The sequence below is a fragment of the Cherax quadricarinatus genome, chromosome 68 (genome assembly GCF_038502225.1).
Source record: "Cherax quadricarinatus isolate ZL_2023a chromosome 68, ASM3850222v1, whole genome shotgun sequence".
Lineage (NCBI taxonomy): Eukaryota > Metazoa > Arthropoda > Malacostraca > Decapoda > Parastacidae > Cherax > Cherax quadricarinatus.
In genome coordinates, this window is record NC_091359.1 from 14,727,687 (window position 1) to 14,744,679 (window position 16,993).

At 43.7% G+C, this 16,993-nt stretch overlaps 1 protein-coding gene across 9 annotated transcripts in view; it reads left to right on the forward strand.

Moving 5' to 3' along the window:
* Positions 1 to 16,993, forward strand: part of para (sodium voltage-gated channel paralytic) — a 431,083-nt gene that overhangs the window by 149,151 nt on the left and 264,939 nt on the right. For 8 of the 9 annotated variants that reach the window (XM_070099700.1, XM_070099707.1, XM_070099701.1 and 5 more), the window contains 2 exons: positions 6,192 to 6,491; positions 12,055 to 12,090. In XM_070099700.1, coding sequence (XP_069955801.1) covers positions 6,345 to 6,491; positions 12,055 to 12,090 — 183 coding nt within the window. In that variant the 5' untranslated portion in view covers positions 6,192 to 6,344. The remainder of the gene's footprint in view (positions 1 to 6,191; positions 6,492 to 12,054; positions 12,091 to 16,993) is intronic. The other variant, XM_070099705.1, reaches the window with a different exon arrangement.

Below are 16,993 nucleotides of genomic sequence, written 5' to 3' on the forward strand. Positions count from 1 at the left end.
TGGTGGCAGGCAGTGATGGGAGGCAGTGATAGCTGGCAGTGGTGGCAGGAATTTATGGGAGGCAGTGATAGCTGGTAGTGGTGACAGGCAGTGATGGGAGGCAGTGATAGCTGTCAGTGGTGGCAGACAGTGGAAGCTGGCAGTGGTGGCAGACAATGGTGGCAGACAGTGATGGGAGGCAGTGATAGCTGGCAGTGGTGACAGGCAGTGGAAGCTGGCAGTGGTGGCAGGCAGTGGAAGCTGGCTGTGGTGGCAGGCAGTGGTGGCAGGCATTGGAAGCTGGCAGTGGTGGCAGAGATGGCAGGCAGTGGTGGCAGAGATGGCAGGCAGTGGTGGCAGGCAGTGGAGGCAGGCAGTGGTGGCAGGCAGTGGTGGCAGGCAGTGGAGGCAGGCAGTGGTGGCAGGCAGTGGTGGCAGGCAGTGGAGGCAGGCAGTGGAGGCAGGCAGTGAAGGCAGGCAGTGGTGGCAGGCAGTGGAGGCAAGCAGTGAAGGCAGGCAGTGATGGCAGGCAGTGAATGCAGGCACTGGTGGCAGGCAGTGGCGGCAGGCAGTGGAGGCAGGCAGTGGTGGCAGGCAGTGGAGGCAAGCAGTGAAGGCAGGCAGTGGTGGCAGGCAGTGGAGACAAAGGTGGCAGAGATGATTGGCAGGAGTGGCAAGCAGATCCGGCATTGGCAGAGGCGGCAGGTAGTGGTGGCAATGGTGGTAGTAGAGTTGGCAGGTAGGGATGGTAGAGGTGGCAGACTGGTGGCAGTGATGAGAGAGGTGGCAGACAGTTACGGTAGAGGTGGCAGACAGTGGTGGTAGAGTTGGCAGACAGTGGTGGTAGAGGTGGCAGACAGTTACGGTAGAGGTGGCAGACAGTGGTTGTAGAGGTGGCAGACTGGTGGCAGTGATGAGAGAGGTGGCAGACAGTTATGGTAGAGGTGGCAGACAGTGGTGGTAGAGGTGGCAGACATTTACGGTAGAGGTGGCAGACAGTGGTGGTAGAGATGGCAGACATTTACGGTAGAGGTGGCAGACAGTGGTGGTAGAGGTGGCAGACAGTGGTTGTAGAGGTGGCAGACTGGTGGCAGTGATGAGAGAGGTGGCAGACAGTTATGGTAGAGGTGGCAGACAGTGGTGGTAGAGGTGGCAGACAGTTATGGTAGAGGTGGCAGACAGTGGTGGTAGAGATGGCAGACATTTACGGTAGAGGTGGCAGACAGTGGTGGTAGAGATGGCAGACATTTACGGTAGAGGTGGCAGACAGTGGTGGTAGAGGTGGCAGACAGTTATGGTAGAGGTGGCAGACAGTGGTGGTAGAGATGGCAGACATTTACGGTAGAGGTGGCAGACAGTGGTGGTAGAGGTGGCAGACAGTTATGGTAGAGGTGGCAGACAGTGGTGGTAGAGATGGCAGACATTTACGGTAGAGGTGGTAGAGGTGGCAGACAGTTATGGTAGAGGTGGCAGACAGTGGTGGTAGAGATGGCAGACATTTGTCTGGGATGTTCCTTGTAATGTCTACGATGGATCTGATTGTCTGGGATGTTCCTTGTAATGTCTACAATGTATCTGATTGTCTGGGATGTTCCTTGTAATGTCTACGATGGATCTGATTGTCTGGGATGTTCCTTGTAATGTCTACGATGGATCTGATTGTCTGGGATGTTCCTTGTAATGTCTACGATGGGTCTGATTGTCTGGGATGTTCCTTGTAATGTCTACGATGGATCTGATTGTCTGGGATGTTCCTTGTAATGTCTACGATGGATCTGATTGTCTGGGATGTTCCTTGTAATGTCTACGATGGATCTGATTGTCTGGGATGTTCCTTGTAATGTCTACGATGGATCTGATTGTCTGGGATGTTCCTTGTAATGTCTACGATGGATCTGATTGTCTGGGATGTTCCTTGTAATGTCTACGATGGATCTGATTGTCTGGGATGTTCCATGTTATGTCTACGATGGGTCTGATCGTCTGGGATGTTCCTTGTAATGTCTACGATGGGTCTGATTGTCTGGGATGTTCCTTGTAATGTCTACGATGGATCTGATTGTCTGGGATGTTCCTTGTAATGTCTACGATGGATCTGATTGTCTGGAATGTTTCAGTAAGGAGGAAACTATAGACAAACGGTGCAGAGAACCGACAGGTTGATAAATTAGACACGTGTGCAGTACTTGGGTATCTTTATTGTGGGAACGTTTCGCCACACAGTGACTTCATCAGTCCTATACAAAGAAGAATGGTGAAGATCAGAAGGAGTTTGAGGTAATCAGTCCCTCAATTTTGATAAGATTGATGGACTGATTACATCGACTCCAGGCTGAGGGACTGATTACCTCAAACTCCTGATCTGTACTGTTCTTCTTTGTATTTGACTAATGAAGCCACTGTGTGGCGAAATATTTCCACAACAAAGATACCCGAGTGTTGTTACATGTGTCTAATTTATCATCGAGGTAACTACCTCAGGCAAGCCACTCTCACTCTGAAGTGTCAGAATGCCGCAGCACCTGCCTGTCACACCAGTAGTAGAATGAGTCGGCAGCTCACCACTTGATGGCTCTGGATATCCATACTTCCATCTGGCCGATGTTACCCGTAGGATAGTGCTATTGTATGCCGCGTATCGATTAAATCTACTTAGAAGTTGTTCCTGGGGTCAACTCCCCCATGACCCGGCCCTCGACCAGGCTTCCCGGTGGATCAAAGTGTGATCAACTAGGCTATTATTGCTGGCTGCACACAATCCATTGTACAAACCACAGCCCGGCTGATCAGCCACGGACTTTAGGTTCAGTTCCCACCTGAAGACAGCCAGGGATCTATTGGTAATTCCCCTTATGTATGATGAGAGGCTGTTGAACAGTACTGGGTCCTGGACACATACTGTCTTTTCTCTGGGGGTATGTTGCACCGTCTGCCTTTTTTTTTTTTGGGGGGGGGGAGTGGTTTCTGTGCGCAGATTTGGGACGAGCCCCTCTAGGATTTTCCAGATATAGATTATGATGCATGTTTCGCTCCTGCGTATTAAGGAGTACAGGTCAAGGGACTCCAAATGTTCCTAGTACTTAAGGTGCTTAACTAAACTAATACGTGTAGTGAAGGGTCTCTATACAATCTCTAGATCTGTAATTTTCCCTAATGAATGCCCCACAACACACAGCTAAATGAACTACATCGACAAGAATACATTGTCAGAGAAACCATGCATCGACAAGAACACCGCTAATATAATGTTAAAGAAGCCTTAAAGTGACAAGAACACAGCTAATATAATGTTAAAGAAGCCTTACAGCGACAAGAACACCGCTAATATAATGTTAAAGAAGCCTTACATCGACAAGAACACCGCTAATATAATGTTAAAGAAGCCTTACAGCGACAAGAACACCGCTAATATAATGTTAAAGAAGCCTTACATCGACAAGAACACCACTAATATAATGTTAAAGAAGCCTTACAGCGACAAGAACACCGCTAATATAATGTTAAAGAATCCTTACATCGACAAGAACACAGCTAATATAATGTTAAAGAAGCCTTACATCGACAAGAACACAGCTAATATAATGTTAAAGAAGCCTTACATCGACAAGAACACCACTAATATAATGTTAAAGAAGCCTTACAGCGACAAGAACACCGCTAATATAATGTTAAAGAATCCTTACATCGACAAGAACACAGCTAATATAATGTTAAAGAAGCCTTACAGTGACAAGAACACCGCTAATATAATGTTAAAGAATCCTTACATCGACAAGAACACAGCTAATATAATGTTAAAGAAGCCTTACATCGACAAGAACACCACTAATATAATGTTAAAGAAGCCTTACAGCGACAAGAACACCGCTAATATAATGTTAAAGAATCCTTACATCGACAAGAACACAGCTAATATAATGTTAAAGAAGCCTTACAGTGACAAGAACACAGCTAATATAATGTTAAAGAAGCCTTACAGTGACAAGAACACAGCTAATATAATGTTAAAGAAGCCTTACAGTGACAAGAACACAGCTAATATAATGTTAAAGAAGCCTTACAGTGACAAGAACACCGCTAATATAATGTTAAAGGAGCCTTACATCGACAAGAACACCGCTAATATAATGTTAAAGAAGCCTTACATCGACAAGAACACCGCTAATATAATGTTAAAGAAGCCTTACAGCGACAAGAACACCGCTAATATAATGTTAAAGAAGCCTTACATCGACAAGAACACCGCTAATATAATGTTAAAGAAGCCTTACATCGACAAGAACACCGCTAATATAATGTTAAAGAAGCCTTACAGCGACAAGAACACCGCTAATATAATGTTAAAGAAGCCTTACATCGACAAGAACACCGCTAATATAATGTTAAAGAAGCCTTACATCGACAAGAACACAGCTAATATAATGTTAAAGAAGCCTTACATCGACAAGAACACAGCTAATATAATGTTAAAGAAGCCTTACATCGACAAGAACACAGCTAATATAATGTTAAAGAAGCCTTACATCGACAAGAACACCGCTAATATAATGTTAAAGAAGCCTTACATCGACAAGAACACCGCTAATATAATGTTAAAGAAGCCTTACAGCGACAAGAACACCGCTAATATAATGTTAAAGAAGCCTTACATCGACAAGAACACAGCTAATATAATGTTAAAGAAGCCTTACATCGACAAGAACACAGCTAATATAATGTTAAAGAAGCCTTACATCGACAAGAACACCGCTGACACAATGCTAAGGAAACACTACATCGACAAGAATACTGCCAATACGATGTCAAAGAAGCCATACAGACATCAACATACGATTGCGCTGCTCAAATCGCACTTTTGCATTTGTCTTAGCTTCCTAATGTTATGACTCATGAAATAGTAATGACACGATTGTAAACAAACCACGGAACGGGTGGCGTTTGAACTCTTGGAAAATGAGTCGTAAAACTCCAGGCCAGTACTGGCCTTGAGTTTTACGACTCACTAGCCGTGGGTTCTAACCCCACCAGTTCCGTGGTTTGTTTCCTAATCTTATAAATCAAAAGAATAGAAAGATACAATACCGTGTCTGGAACAATACACATTTAACCGACACAGTGTGTCATTGTCGAACCGAAACGTCGTCAAAGGTTTCATTCTCATATTGTTTACAGTTCCTTGATAATGTGAGACATCACGAAATTTCTTGGAAATTGACTTTTTTTTTCACAGTGGTTATTTTGCATATTGTGATATTACCTGTGTATTGTGATTATTGAATATATAAGTTTATTTAGGAACAGGTACACATAAGTACAGTTATCATATTAAGTGCTTTGGATAACCCAAAATCCAGGCTCTAGTTCCTCGTTGTGACACTGCAGCACTTCTGACATTCCATGGCGTTCGTATAGGAGTCCGGTTTTAGGTTATTCGTGATAGCCTCTACTATAAACGAGTCTAATATATAATGAACATTTATCATATTTTATAATTGCCGGTTCTTCAATATTCCATTCGAGTCAAGTGGAAGAAGGGATGATGATTCTGGCTTCTGACCAATATGCTGAGTTATTGGCAGACTCTTAGGTGGCTGAAAATCGCATTTGATTCCTGGGCACTTTGTATCGAATATTTGTGTTGTGATATCCTAACATCTAGAGGTTTGCCAGGCTGTCCCACATGAGATAAGTTGCAACTATTACAACCAGCTCTGCACACACTACCAACACATTGGTGAGGAGAATTCTTTATCAAGATTCTTTTAACAGTCCGTGAATTCTTAAAAAACTACTTGTATGATCATTTTTCTAAGAGCATTCGGCTGAGAATCAGCACATTCTTGATCTGAGGTGTTATTCTAGGTTCAGTCTTATGATAAGTTTTTCTAGCTGCCAGCAACGCTGATTCCACGAACTTCTTAGTAGGTACTGCAGTTTCGTGGCAATATCAAATATTTTTCTAATTTCTTCGCCGAGAAACTACACACACACACACACACACACACACACACACACACACACACACACACACACACACACACACACACACACACACACACACACATACACACACACACACATCAAAGTGAAACAAGTCAAAAAGTTCTTTAATATATAAACTTATATTTAAATGCGTGAGTGTGTTTCCTTCTGTCATACACTAAAACACTCAGAACTGGCTACAACTAACTTTATATTTTCTTTCTCCCTAGTGGTGGAGCTGCTGGAGGAGTGAGGGAGAAGCAGTGGCCACCGCAGAAGAGCACCAACAGCAGGAGCAGCAGTGTGAGCCTGACGCAGGGGTTGAGAGTGTAGCGGGCAGTGTGAGCAGGGAGGCGGTCATGTCCCGACCACAGCAGTAGACAATGAGCGAGGAATCAGAGTCACTGAATGAGGAGGAACGCAGCGTATTTCGTCCGTTCACCAGAGAGAGTCTCGCTGCCATAGAAGCTCGCATCGCCGAGGAAAATGCTAAGAAGAATGAACTACAAAAGAAGAAGGAGGAGGGGGAGGTAAGAGCGGTGACGCGGGGTGTTATGTTGATGGAGACAGACAAGGAGGGAGGGAAGTGAAGGAGGTTAAAAACTTTAATATATGAGACAGGAAATGGGGAAGGAAGGGGGGGGGGGGGAATATGAGAAATGGGGCAACTAAAATTGGGTGTGAGAGCGGAGACAAGAATATTGGGAAATATAACTGTGATAATCAGAAACCAAGTGATCTCAACAAGGAAGGAATAGATTGATCACTGGGAAGCGCTAAGCACGTAGGGGTAATTTAGTGCCTTGCCAACGGGAGGCAATCAATGTTAATCCGAGGAAAGGGAGAACAGGTCCACTTCCTCGGATAAAGCGTCCTTCACAGCTTCTTACATAAAAGAATGACTGAGCAGTTTGACCTAGACATGGCCGATGAGACAGATAGGTACGGAGAAACCAGATTTCTGGTGTGTGGGACAGTAGGCGGTCACAGCACCAAAATATTCTGGGGGAAGCACTACATCGTAAGTAATACAGTGTTTGGGTACTGGAAGGTGATCAGGTTTGACTCATTGGAAGGTCACTTTCCATCTTTCTCTTCACAGACGACTAAGACTGGTGCGATACACAGACAACCCACACATAGGAGAAGGAAGCTTATGAGGACGTTCCGGTCCGACTTGGACTATTGACAATGGTCCAAGTCGGACTGAAATGTTGTCATAAGCGTATTTCTCCCATTTGCGGGTTTTTTATATATTGTTCCAGTCACGGTATTATGCGACTTTGTTATTTAAGACTGGTTTCTCCGTACGCTGCATAATTAATTCTCTTGAATATATCAAATATTAACTGTCCTCTTATTCCTTAGTGTCTTCTTGCAACTCTTATATTCAACTTTGGTTTTTCTAACCTTAGACTTGTTCATTTAAAAAAAATGTTGAGTAATGTATGTGTTTAATGTGAACTAGCTTGGAACTGTTGAATGTGTATTATTTTGATGTGCTCTTAGCCTTCCCGTCCATACAGACGCCTTCATAAGTGTGAGTTTCGTATAAGCTTGTGCATTTTTGATGTTATGTTCAAGAGGACTTGATCCGAGCCTGCAGCACGGCCACCCTCCTTCCCACGCCAGCCTCCAGCCTCTCTCACATTGTTTACGTTTTCGCTGGCAATCCGGATTTCGCCTTCTTGAGTGGCGTCACTCCGCCCCCTCCCCCTCTCGCTGGAGATGGTAAACAGTGTGAGGGAGTATAGGCTGAGTGGGTGTAAGTAGGCGAGTGTATTTGTAAGCCGGAAGGTGGTAAAGAGCTTGCACGGCAACAGTTTTTTAGGACATATTGCAGAACTTTGCCGGAGTAAAGAATTTCTCTGTAAATTATCTCTTTGCCAAACTTGTCGGCACCATTTGCCAGTCAGATCATAATGTAAGCCGGACAGCGTCCTCTTGAAACCCTTTTGTAGTCTGTTGCCTCTTGAAGAGCTGTTGTACACCCTTGTAGATACTCAACCCTTAAAGAACCATTAACCCCATTGTAATGCTCTCTTAGAATTAACAACTTTCCCTTAGTCTGTATTCCCTATTAATATATTAGAACTCAAATCTTTTTTTCCCCCTCAACTTGAATTATCTATACATATTCATAGGGCATTAATGTATTATCCTATATTGCTTACGTATATATTGAATACTGCCTTATACTCTTGTGGTATGCTCTTTTGTATGTTTAACCCAGTATGTAATGCATCAAGGAACGTTCAGTACCCACAGAGTGGGAACATGCTTTTACTTTATGTGTCAGTCAGTGCAGTGTTGTTTAATGTCTCACTTCAGGAACTCTACTGACTCAAAGACTACACCTCAGACACACTAGGGGATGCTGCTCCTCTCTCCCAGATACACTCTAGAAACTGAAGCAGCTGCTTCTCTTTCCCCTGACACACTCTACTGCCACTCTTCCCATCACACGCTTACGAACTGAAACAACTGCTTAAAATCGATCCTAAACAGCTGTACATACCTATTTCGTCCCTCCAAATATAAAGAAAAACCATTACTGACTTACAAACAGTAGAACAGTCATTGCCTCACAGACAGCAGAAAATAGTCACTGCCTCACTAACAGAAAACAGTCACTGTCCCACAAACAGTAGAAAACTGTCACTGCCTCACAAACAGCATAAAATAGTCATTGCCTCACAAACAGCATAAAACAGTCACTGCCTCACAAACAGCATAAAACAGTTATTGCCTCACAAACAGCATAAAACAGTCATTGCCTCACAAACAGCATAAAACAGTCATTGCCTCACTAACAGTACAAAACAGTCACTGCCCCACAAACAGTAGAAAACTGTCATTGCCTTACAAACAGCAGAAAGCAGTCGCTGCCTCACTAACAGCATAAAACAGTCGCTGCCTCACTAACAGCATAAAACAGTCGCTGCCTCACTAACAGCATAAAACAGTCGCTGCCTCACTAACAGCATAAAACAACCACTGTATCACATACTAAAGTCCAGTTGTTTCCGAGTATGTGTTATGATTATGATTCATACAGTCAGTGGGAAGCGGTAAATCTGTAGGGGTGCTGCAACACCTAGGTGAATGGTAAGTAATCATGTTTAATCCACTGAGGCAGAGTGGACTCAGTTCCTTGAGTCAAAAATCAAACATCAGTGTAGCTTCCCTGTGTGTGTGTGAGAGAATATTTACACTGGACTAGTATGTATACACACACACACAGTCTACCCTCCCATACACAGTCTACCCTCCCACACTCTCTTCCCACACACAATCTTCCCTCTCACACACACAATCTACCCTCCCACACTTTTCCCGCACACACAATCTACCCTCCCACACACACAATCTACCCTCCCACACTCTTCCCACACATACAATCTACCCTTCCACACACAATCTACCTTCCCACACTCTTCCCACACACACAATCTACCCTCCCACACTTCCCACACACACAATCTACCCTCCCACACTTCCCACACACAATCTACCCTCCCACACACTTTTCCCACACACACAATCTACCCTCCCACACTCTTCCCACACATACAATCTACCCTTCCACACACTTCCCACACACACAATCTACCCTCCCACACTCTTCCCACACACACAGTCTACCCTCCCACACACTCCTCCCACACACAATCTACCCTCCCACACACTTCTCACACACAATGTACTCTCCCACACACTTCCCACACACACAATCTACCCTCCCACACACTCTTCCCACACACAATCTACCCTCCCACACTTCTCCCACACACACAGTCTACCCTTCCACACACTTCCCACACATACAATCTACCCTCCCACACACACAGTCTACCCTCCCACACACACAATCTACCCTCCCACACACACAATCTTCCCTCACACACACACAATCTTCCCTCACACACACACAACCTTCCCTCACACACACACACAATCTACCCTCCCACACACTTCCCACATACACAATCTACCCTCCTACACACTCTCCCCACACACACAATCTACCCTCCCACACACTTCTCACACACACAATCTACCCTCCCACACACTTCTCACACACACAATCTACCCTCCCACACACACTCTTCCCACACACACAATCTACCCTCCCACACACTCTTCCCACACACACAATCTGCCCTCCCACACACTCTTCCCACACACACAATCTACCCTCCCACACACTCTTCCCACACACACAATCTACCCTCCCACACACTTCCCACACACACAATCTACCCTCCCACACTCTTCCCACACACACAATCTGCCCTCCCACACACTCTTCCCACACACACAATCTGCCCTCCCACACACTCTTCCAACACACAATCTACCCTCCAGGTAAACTCCAGGTAAACACACTCTTCCCACACACACAATCTACCCTCCCACACACTTCCCACACACACAATCTACCCTCCCACACACACTCTTCCCACACACACAATCTACCCTCCCACACACTCTTCCCACACACACAATCTGCCCTCCCACACACTCTTCCCACACACACAATCTACCCTCCCACACACTCTTTCCACACACACAATCTACCCTCCCACACACTTCTCACACACACAATCTACCCTCCCACACACACTCTTCCCACACACACAATCTACCCTCCCACACACTCTTCCCACACACACAATCTGCCCTCCCACACACTCTTCCAACACACAATCAACCCTCCAGGTAAACTCCAGGTAAACACACTCTTCCCACACACACAATCTACCCTCCCACACACTTCCCACACACACAATCTACCCTCCCACACACACTCTTCCCACACACACAATCTACCCTCCCACACACTCTTCCCACACACACAATTTACCCTCCCACACACTCTTCCCACACACACAATCTACCCTCCCACACACTCTTCCCACACACACAATCTACCCTCCCACACACTCTTCCCACACACACAATCTGCCCTCCCACACACTCTTCCCACACACACAATCTACCCTCCCACACACTCTTCCCACACACACAATCTACCCTCCCACACACTCTTCCCACACACACACTCTACCCTCCCACACACTCTTCCCACACACACAATCTACCCTCCCACACACTCTTCCCACACACACAATCTACCCTCCCACACACTCTTCCCACACACACAATCTACCCTCCCACACACTCTTCCCACACACACAATCTACCCTCCCACACACTCTTCCCACACACACAATCTACCCTCCCACACACTCTTCCCACACACACAATCTGCCCTCCCACACACTCTTCCCACACACACAATCTACCCTCCCACACACTCTTCCCACACACACAATCTACCCTCCCACACACTCTTCCCACACACACACTCTACCCTCCCACACACTCTTCCCACACACACAATCTACCCTCCCACACACTCTTCCCACACACAATCTACCCTCCCACACACTCTTCCCACACACACAATCTACCCACCCACACACTCTTCCCACACACACAATCTACCCTCCCACACACTCTTCCCACACACACAATCTACCCTCCCACACACTCTTCCCACACACACAATCTACCCTCCCACACACTCTTCCCACACACACAATCTACCCTCCCACACACACTTCCCACACACACACTCTACCCTCCCACACACTCTTCCCACACACACAATCTACCCTCCCACACACACTTCCCACACACACACTCTACCCTCCCACACACTCTTCCCACACACACAATCTACCCTCCCACACACTCTTCCCACACACACAATCTACCCTCCCACACACACTTCCCACACACACACTCTACCCTCCCACACACTCTTCCCACACACACAATCTACCCTCCCACACACTCTTCCCACACACACAATCTACCCTCCCACACACTCTTCCCACACACACAATCTACCCTCCCACACTTCCCACACACACAATCTACCCTCCCACACACTCTTCCCACACACACAATCTACCCTCCCACACACTCTTCCCACACACAATCTACCGTTCTTCCGTCCTCAAATATCTACTCATTATCTATTTCATAATTGTCATTTTTCCTTTTTTCCCTTAATTCTTCCAGGGAGGTGGAATGAAATTTGGAAGGAAAAAGAAAGAAGTAAGATATGCCTGCACTACGTCTTTATTATTACATAGATTATCATTACTATTATTATTATTACTTAATATTCTTTATTTTTATTTAGTTTAATTTTGTTGTGTTTCTCTGGTTTTTTTTTTTTTTTGCGTATAACACCTACTGGTACGGGTTTAATACGTGTACACTAAACTAGCTTAGAAAAGTTTATTGTTTTCGTTTCTCAATACGATAGATGGAAATTTAAACAAATTACGAATATAAAAGTCTATTGGTTCTTGGGAGCAGTCTGATAGATGGGTGGCGGAGGCCTCCATTTATTCCCACGACAATAGTAATTGTTGTAATGATTATTTTGCAATTACTAATTGAAAATTTCATTTTTAAAGCAGATTGAATGTTTAAATAACCAAAAATTGTTATAGATTCGCTGATTTTGCAAATAATATCGAAGAAAAATTTATTGTATTAGATGTTCCTTATAGAAGTCACAACACCGGAACTGTTAACAATTAAGCTGAAATTGGAGACCATATTCTAGACGACATGTTGGTCCATCTGTCCTAGAATACTTCTGAAGTCACACTTGATAAATGCCAGTAATAAACCTCATTATTGTAAAGTACAGTACGGAATATAGGATAAATTGACATGTATAAACTTGAGTAAGTTCCTTGTTGTGTACAGCAGTCCAGGATGGTCCAAGATGATGTTTAAAATTTTCTCTCCGATTTGAGGGTGATCTGTGAGTCTGAAACTGTCTTAAATATCCATCTAGAGGCACTCACACTCCACCGAGGGACTCTAGCACTAGAATGAGTCCATGTTAGTCCAAGAGGGCGTTAAGGTAGCCCTCAGCAGCAGCAGCAGCAGCAGTAGTGAGTGAGGCTTGCCCTGGCTTGTACTCTGATGGTACACCAGAGAGCTCTAGTGCTTTCCACTAGTGTCTGATGACTTGTTTAAATTCCTTAACCCCATTATCTTATCTTAACTCCCCCACCCACCCATCCACAACCAGGCTATGGACATTATCTGACTCCCTATTATGACCCATTCTCTTCAAACTGACCACCTGACGACCCCCATCAATACGGCTTCAAAATTTGCGTTGATTTTCTAACGTATTTGCGTACCACAGTCGCATGCATGCATGCATATATATATATATATATATATATATATATATATATATATATATATATATATATATATATATATATATAAATATATATATATATATATATTATAAATATATATATATATATATATATATATATATATATTATAAATATATATATATATATATATATATATATATATATATATATATTATAAATATATATATATATATATATATATATATATATATATATATATATATATATATATATATATATATATATATATATATATATATATATATATATATATATATATATTATAAATATATATATATATATATATATATATATATATATATATATATATATATATATATATATATATATATATATATATATATATATATATATATATATATATATATATATATATATATATATATAAATATATATATATATATATATATATATATATATATATATATATATATATATATATATATATATAAATCCCCTCACTCGAGTTGGTTATAAACGATTTTAAATTGTTCAATGAAAGAGGCCTATCCTAATCTAACATAAGGCAGTGTAACGTAAATTACGATAAATCCCATCTAGAGTAACGTAAGTCAAACTAAAAAACTAATTTAATCTGAGCTAAGCTAACTTAAGCTAGGGACAGTTATCTTAGCTGAAGCTAACCTTGGGCGTGAGGAGACACACCTCTTGTTTAATACTGTGGTGAAACACCTGGGCTCTAATGCGTTGGAAAACCAATGTTGTGGTCGTGAGGTTAACTTGAAACCCCTCCCCTCTTCTCCTCAATCCTCCCCTCCCCTCTTCTCCTCAATCCTCCCCTCCCCTCTTCTCCTCAATCCTCCCCTCCCCTCTCCTCTCCTTCTCTCTCCTCTCCTCTCCTTCTCTCTCCTTCCCTCCTCTCCTCTCCTCTCCTTCCCTCCTCTCCTCTCCACTCCTCTTCTTCCCTCTCCTCTCCTCTCCTCTCCTCTCCTCTCCTCTCCTCTCCTCTCCTCTCCTTTCCTCTCCTTCCCTCTCCTGTCCATTCCTGTCCTCTCCTCCCCTCTCCTCTCCTCTCCTCTCCTCTCCTTCCCTCTCCTTTCCTCTCCTCTCCTCCCCTCCCCTCCCCTCCCCTCTTCTCTCCTCTCCTCTCCTCTCCTTCCCTCTCCTCTCCTCTCTTCTCCTCCCCTCCCCTCCCCTCTCCTCTCCTTCCCTCTCCTGTCCTCTCCTGTCCTCCCCTCACCTCCCCTCTCCTCTCCTCTCCTCTCCTCTACTCTCCTCCCCTCTCCTCCCCTCTCCTCTTCTCCCCTCTCCTCACTTCTCTCTTATCTTCTCTCCTCCCCTTCCCTTTCCTCCCCTCTCCCCTTCCCTCATTTCTAACTCAAATACCAGCCCAAAACCCCCTACTACCGGACCCAAAAATAGATGTTTACCCCTGACCCTCACACCTGGTAGACCACTACTGGTCTACTAGACGTAGGACCACTACTGGTCTACTAGACATAGGACCCCTACTGGTCTACTAGACCTATCCAGGACCACTACTGGTTTACTAGACCTATCCAGGACCACTACTGGTTTAATAGACTATCCAGGACCACTACTGCTCTACTAGACCTATCCAGGACCTCTAATGGTCTACTAGACGTAGGACCACTACTGGTTTAATAGACCTATTCAGGACCACCACTGGTTTACTAAGCCTATCCAGGACCACTGCTGGTTTACTAGATCTATCCAGGACCACTACTGGTTTACTAGGCCTATCCAGGACCACTTCTAATTTACTAGACGTATCCAGGACCACTACAGGTTTACTAGACCTACCTATGAACCACTAGTGATCTACTAGACTATCCAGGACCTCTACTGCTCAGCTAGACTTGTCCAGGACCACTACTGCTTTACTAGACCTATCCGGGACCCTCTCACCTATTAGACCTATGCAGACCTATCAGTTGGCCCACCCGGGACTGTATCACTCACTACCCTTACCATCACGATTCACCAGGAGTCGAACCTCCGTCCCTACCATCCTACATTGTCATCAAGAGTTCCGTGCAAGAGGGTCTTAAGCTCCTCCAGGTATTGTGTGGCTATTATTATTATTATTATTATTATTATTATTATTATTATTATTATTATTATTATTATTATTATTGAGGAAGCGCTAAAGCAGCAGATCATACAAGGCCTCTTTTGGGGGAGAGGAGGAGGGTTATTGGAAGGTGTTTAAGTTTAATCTAAGGAAGGGAAAGGTGCTCCAATTCCTTGGATTACGATCCCTTAACCAATATCAAGGCAGTCTCTTAAAGGGTGTAATTCTGTAGAATTTTCTCTTGATTCCTAGTGTAACTTTTATATAGAAGACCGTAGCACCATGACGCTAATAATAATAATAATAATAATAATAATAATTAATGGATAACTAAAGTGTAATGAACAATTGTCAGTGCTTAATAATAACCCACATGGAGACAAAAACACATAAGATAAATTGATCTGTATATTTGGACTACCTTTTGGGCTTCTCTTCATCTGCTGAAGAGGATCCCAGAAGTGGATCCATATATACAGATCAATTTATCTTCTGAGTTTCTGTCTTCACGTGGGTTAATATTGAGTATAATAACTGATGATGATGATAATAATAATAATAATAATAATAATAATAATAATAATAATAATAATAAAAATAATAATAATATTATTATTATTATTATTTACCTTCCACAAGGAAACAGTTAAATATCATTACGTAACTTCTGGATGGGTTAATTCTGTCTTACACTCAGTCTACCATAGCGGCCTAACTTAGCGCCGATAGAAATTTACCTTAAGCTAACTGAATCTAACCTATCTTAAGAATGTGCGTAAGTATGTTTTACTGTGAACGTGGAGGACGGGGCGCTACCTTCATGTAGCCGAGAGAGTACCTGGAAGAGGCGCAGTAGTAGGCCACACGGCGTGCACTCTGCCGAACCCTCCAGCACGCCAACCTTGGCAGGGCAGTTTTTAGAATTTCTGGCGACAAATGACGTGGTTATTCTCATCCCCTGTTGGTTGGTTGGTTAATTTAGTTTAAAGCCTGTCAACTACCCTAGCGTCATTATGACTGCACGTAAAACCTTTTAACCACCAGACGAGAATACTTTAATCTCTTAAATAGGGATTAACGTGTATATATACCGAGAGAATAACCTCCTCTCTTAGTGTATATATGTTGTGTCCCTGTTAGTAGGGGTTGGGAATTGCCTCATTTGTTACCTCCCCCCCCCTCCCCTATTGCATGAGGCACAGAAGCTACGTAACGACATCATTGCTATAGCTACTAGCCTTACACTGAGCACTGCTGTGCGGTCCTTAGCAGAACCACTACTGTGCAGTGACTCCATCTGGTGCATTGCTCTGCAGTCGCCCCTCCCCCCTCACAGCACTACTGTGTAGTCAGTGATGTGTAGCCCGCGTAAGAGACGTGTAAAACGTGCGTAGTTGGGCGAGTCTTATTCGCTAAACGACGTTTCGCATTATATAGGGTTTCTTCACGTCTATTTAGACTTGAGTGTAAAAAAAACTTTTTTTTTTTACACCTAATGGAGCTTGTTCACGCTTGATGGAGCTTTTGTTTACACTTGATAAAACTATGTTTAGAATTGATAAAGTTCCATTTAGTCTTGATGAGGCTCTATTTAGAGCGAAGCGTCTTGTGATAACAAGTCTCGCTCCGCTACGTATCACTTTACATTGTTAAGAGCGTCACTAGCGAGGCTCTCACTGGTGCCTGAAGA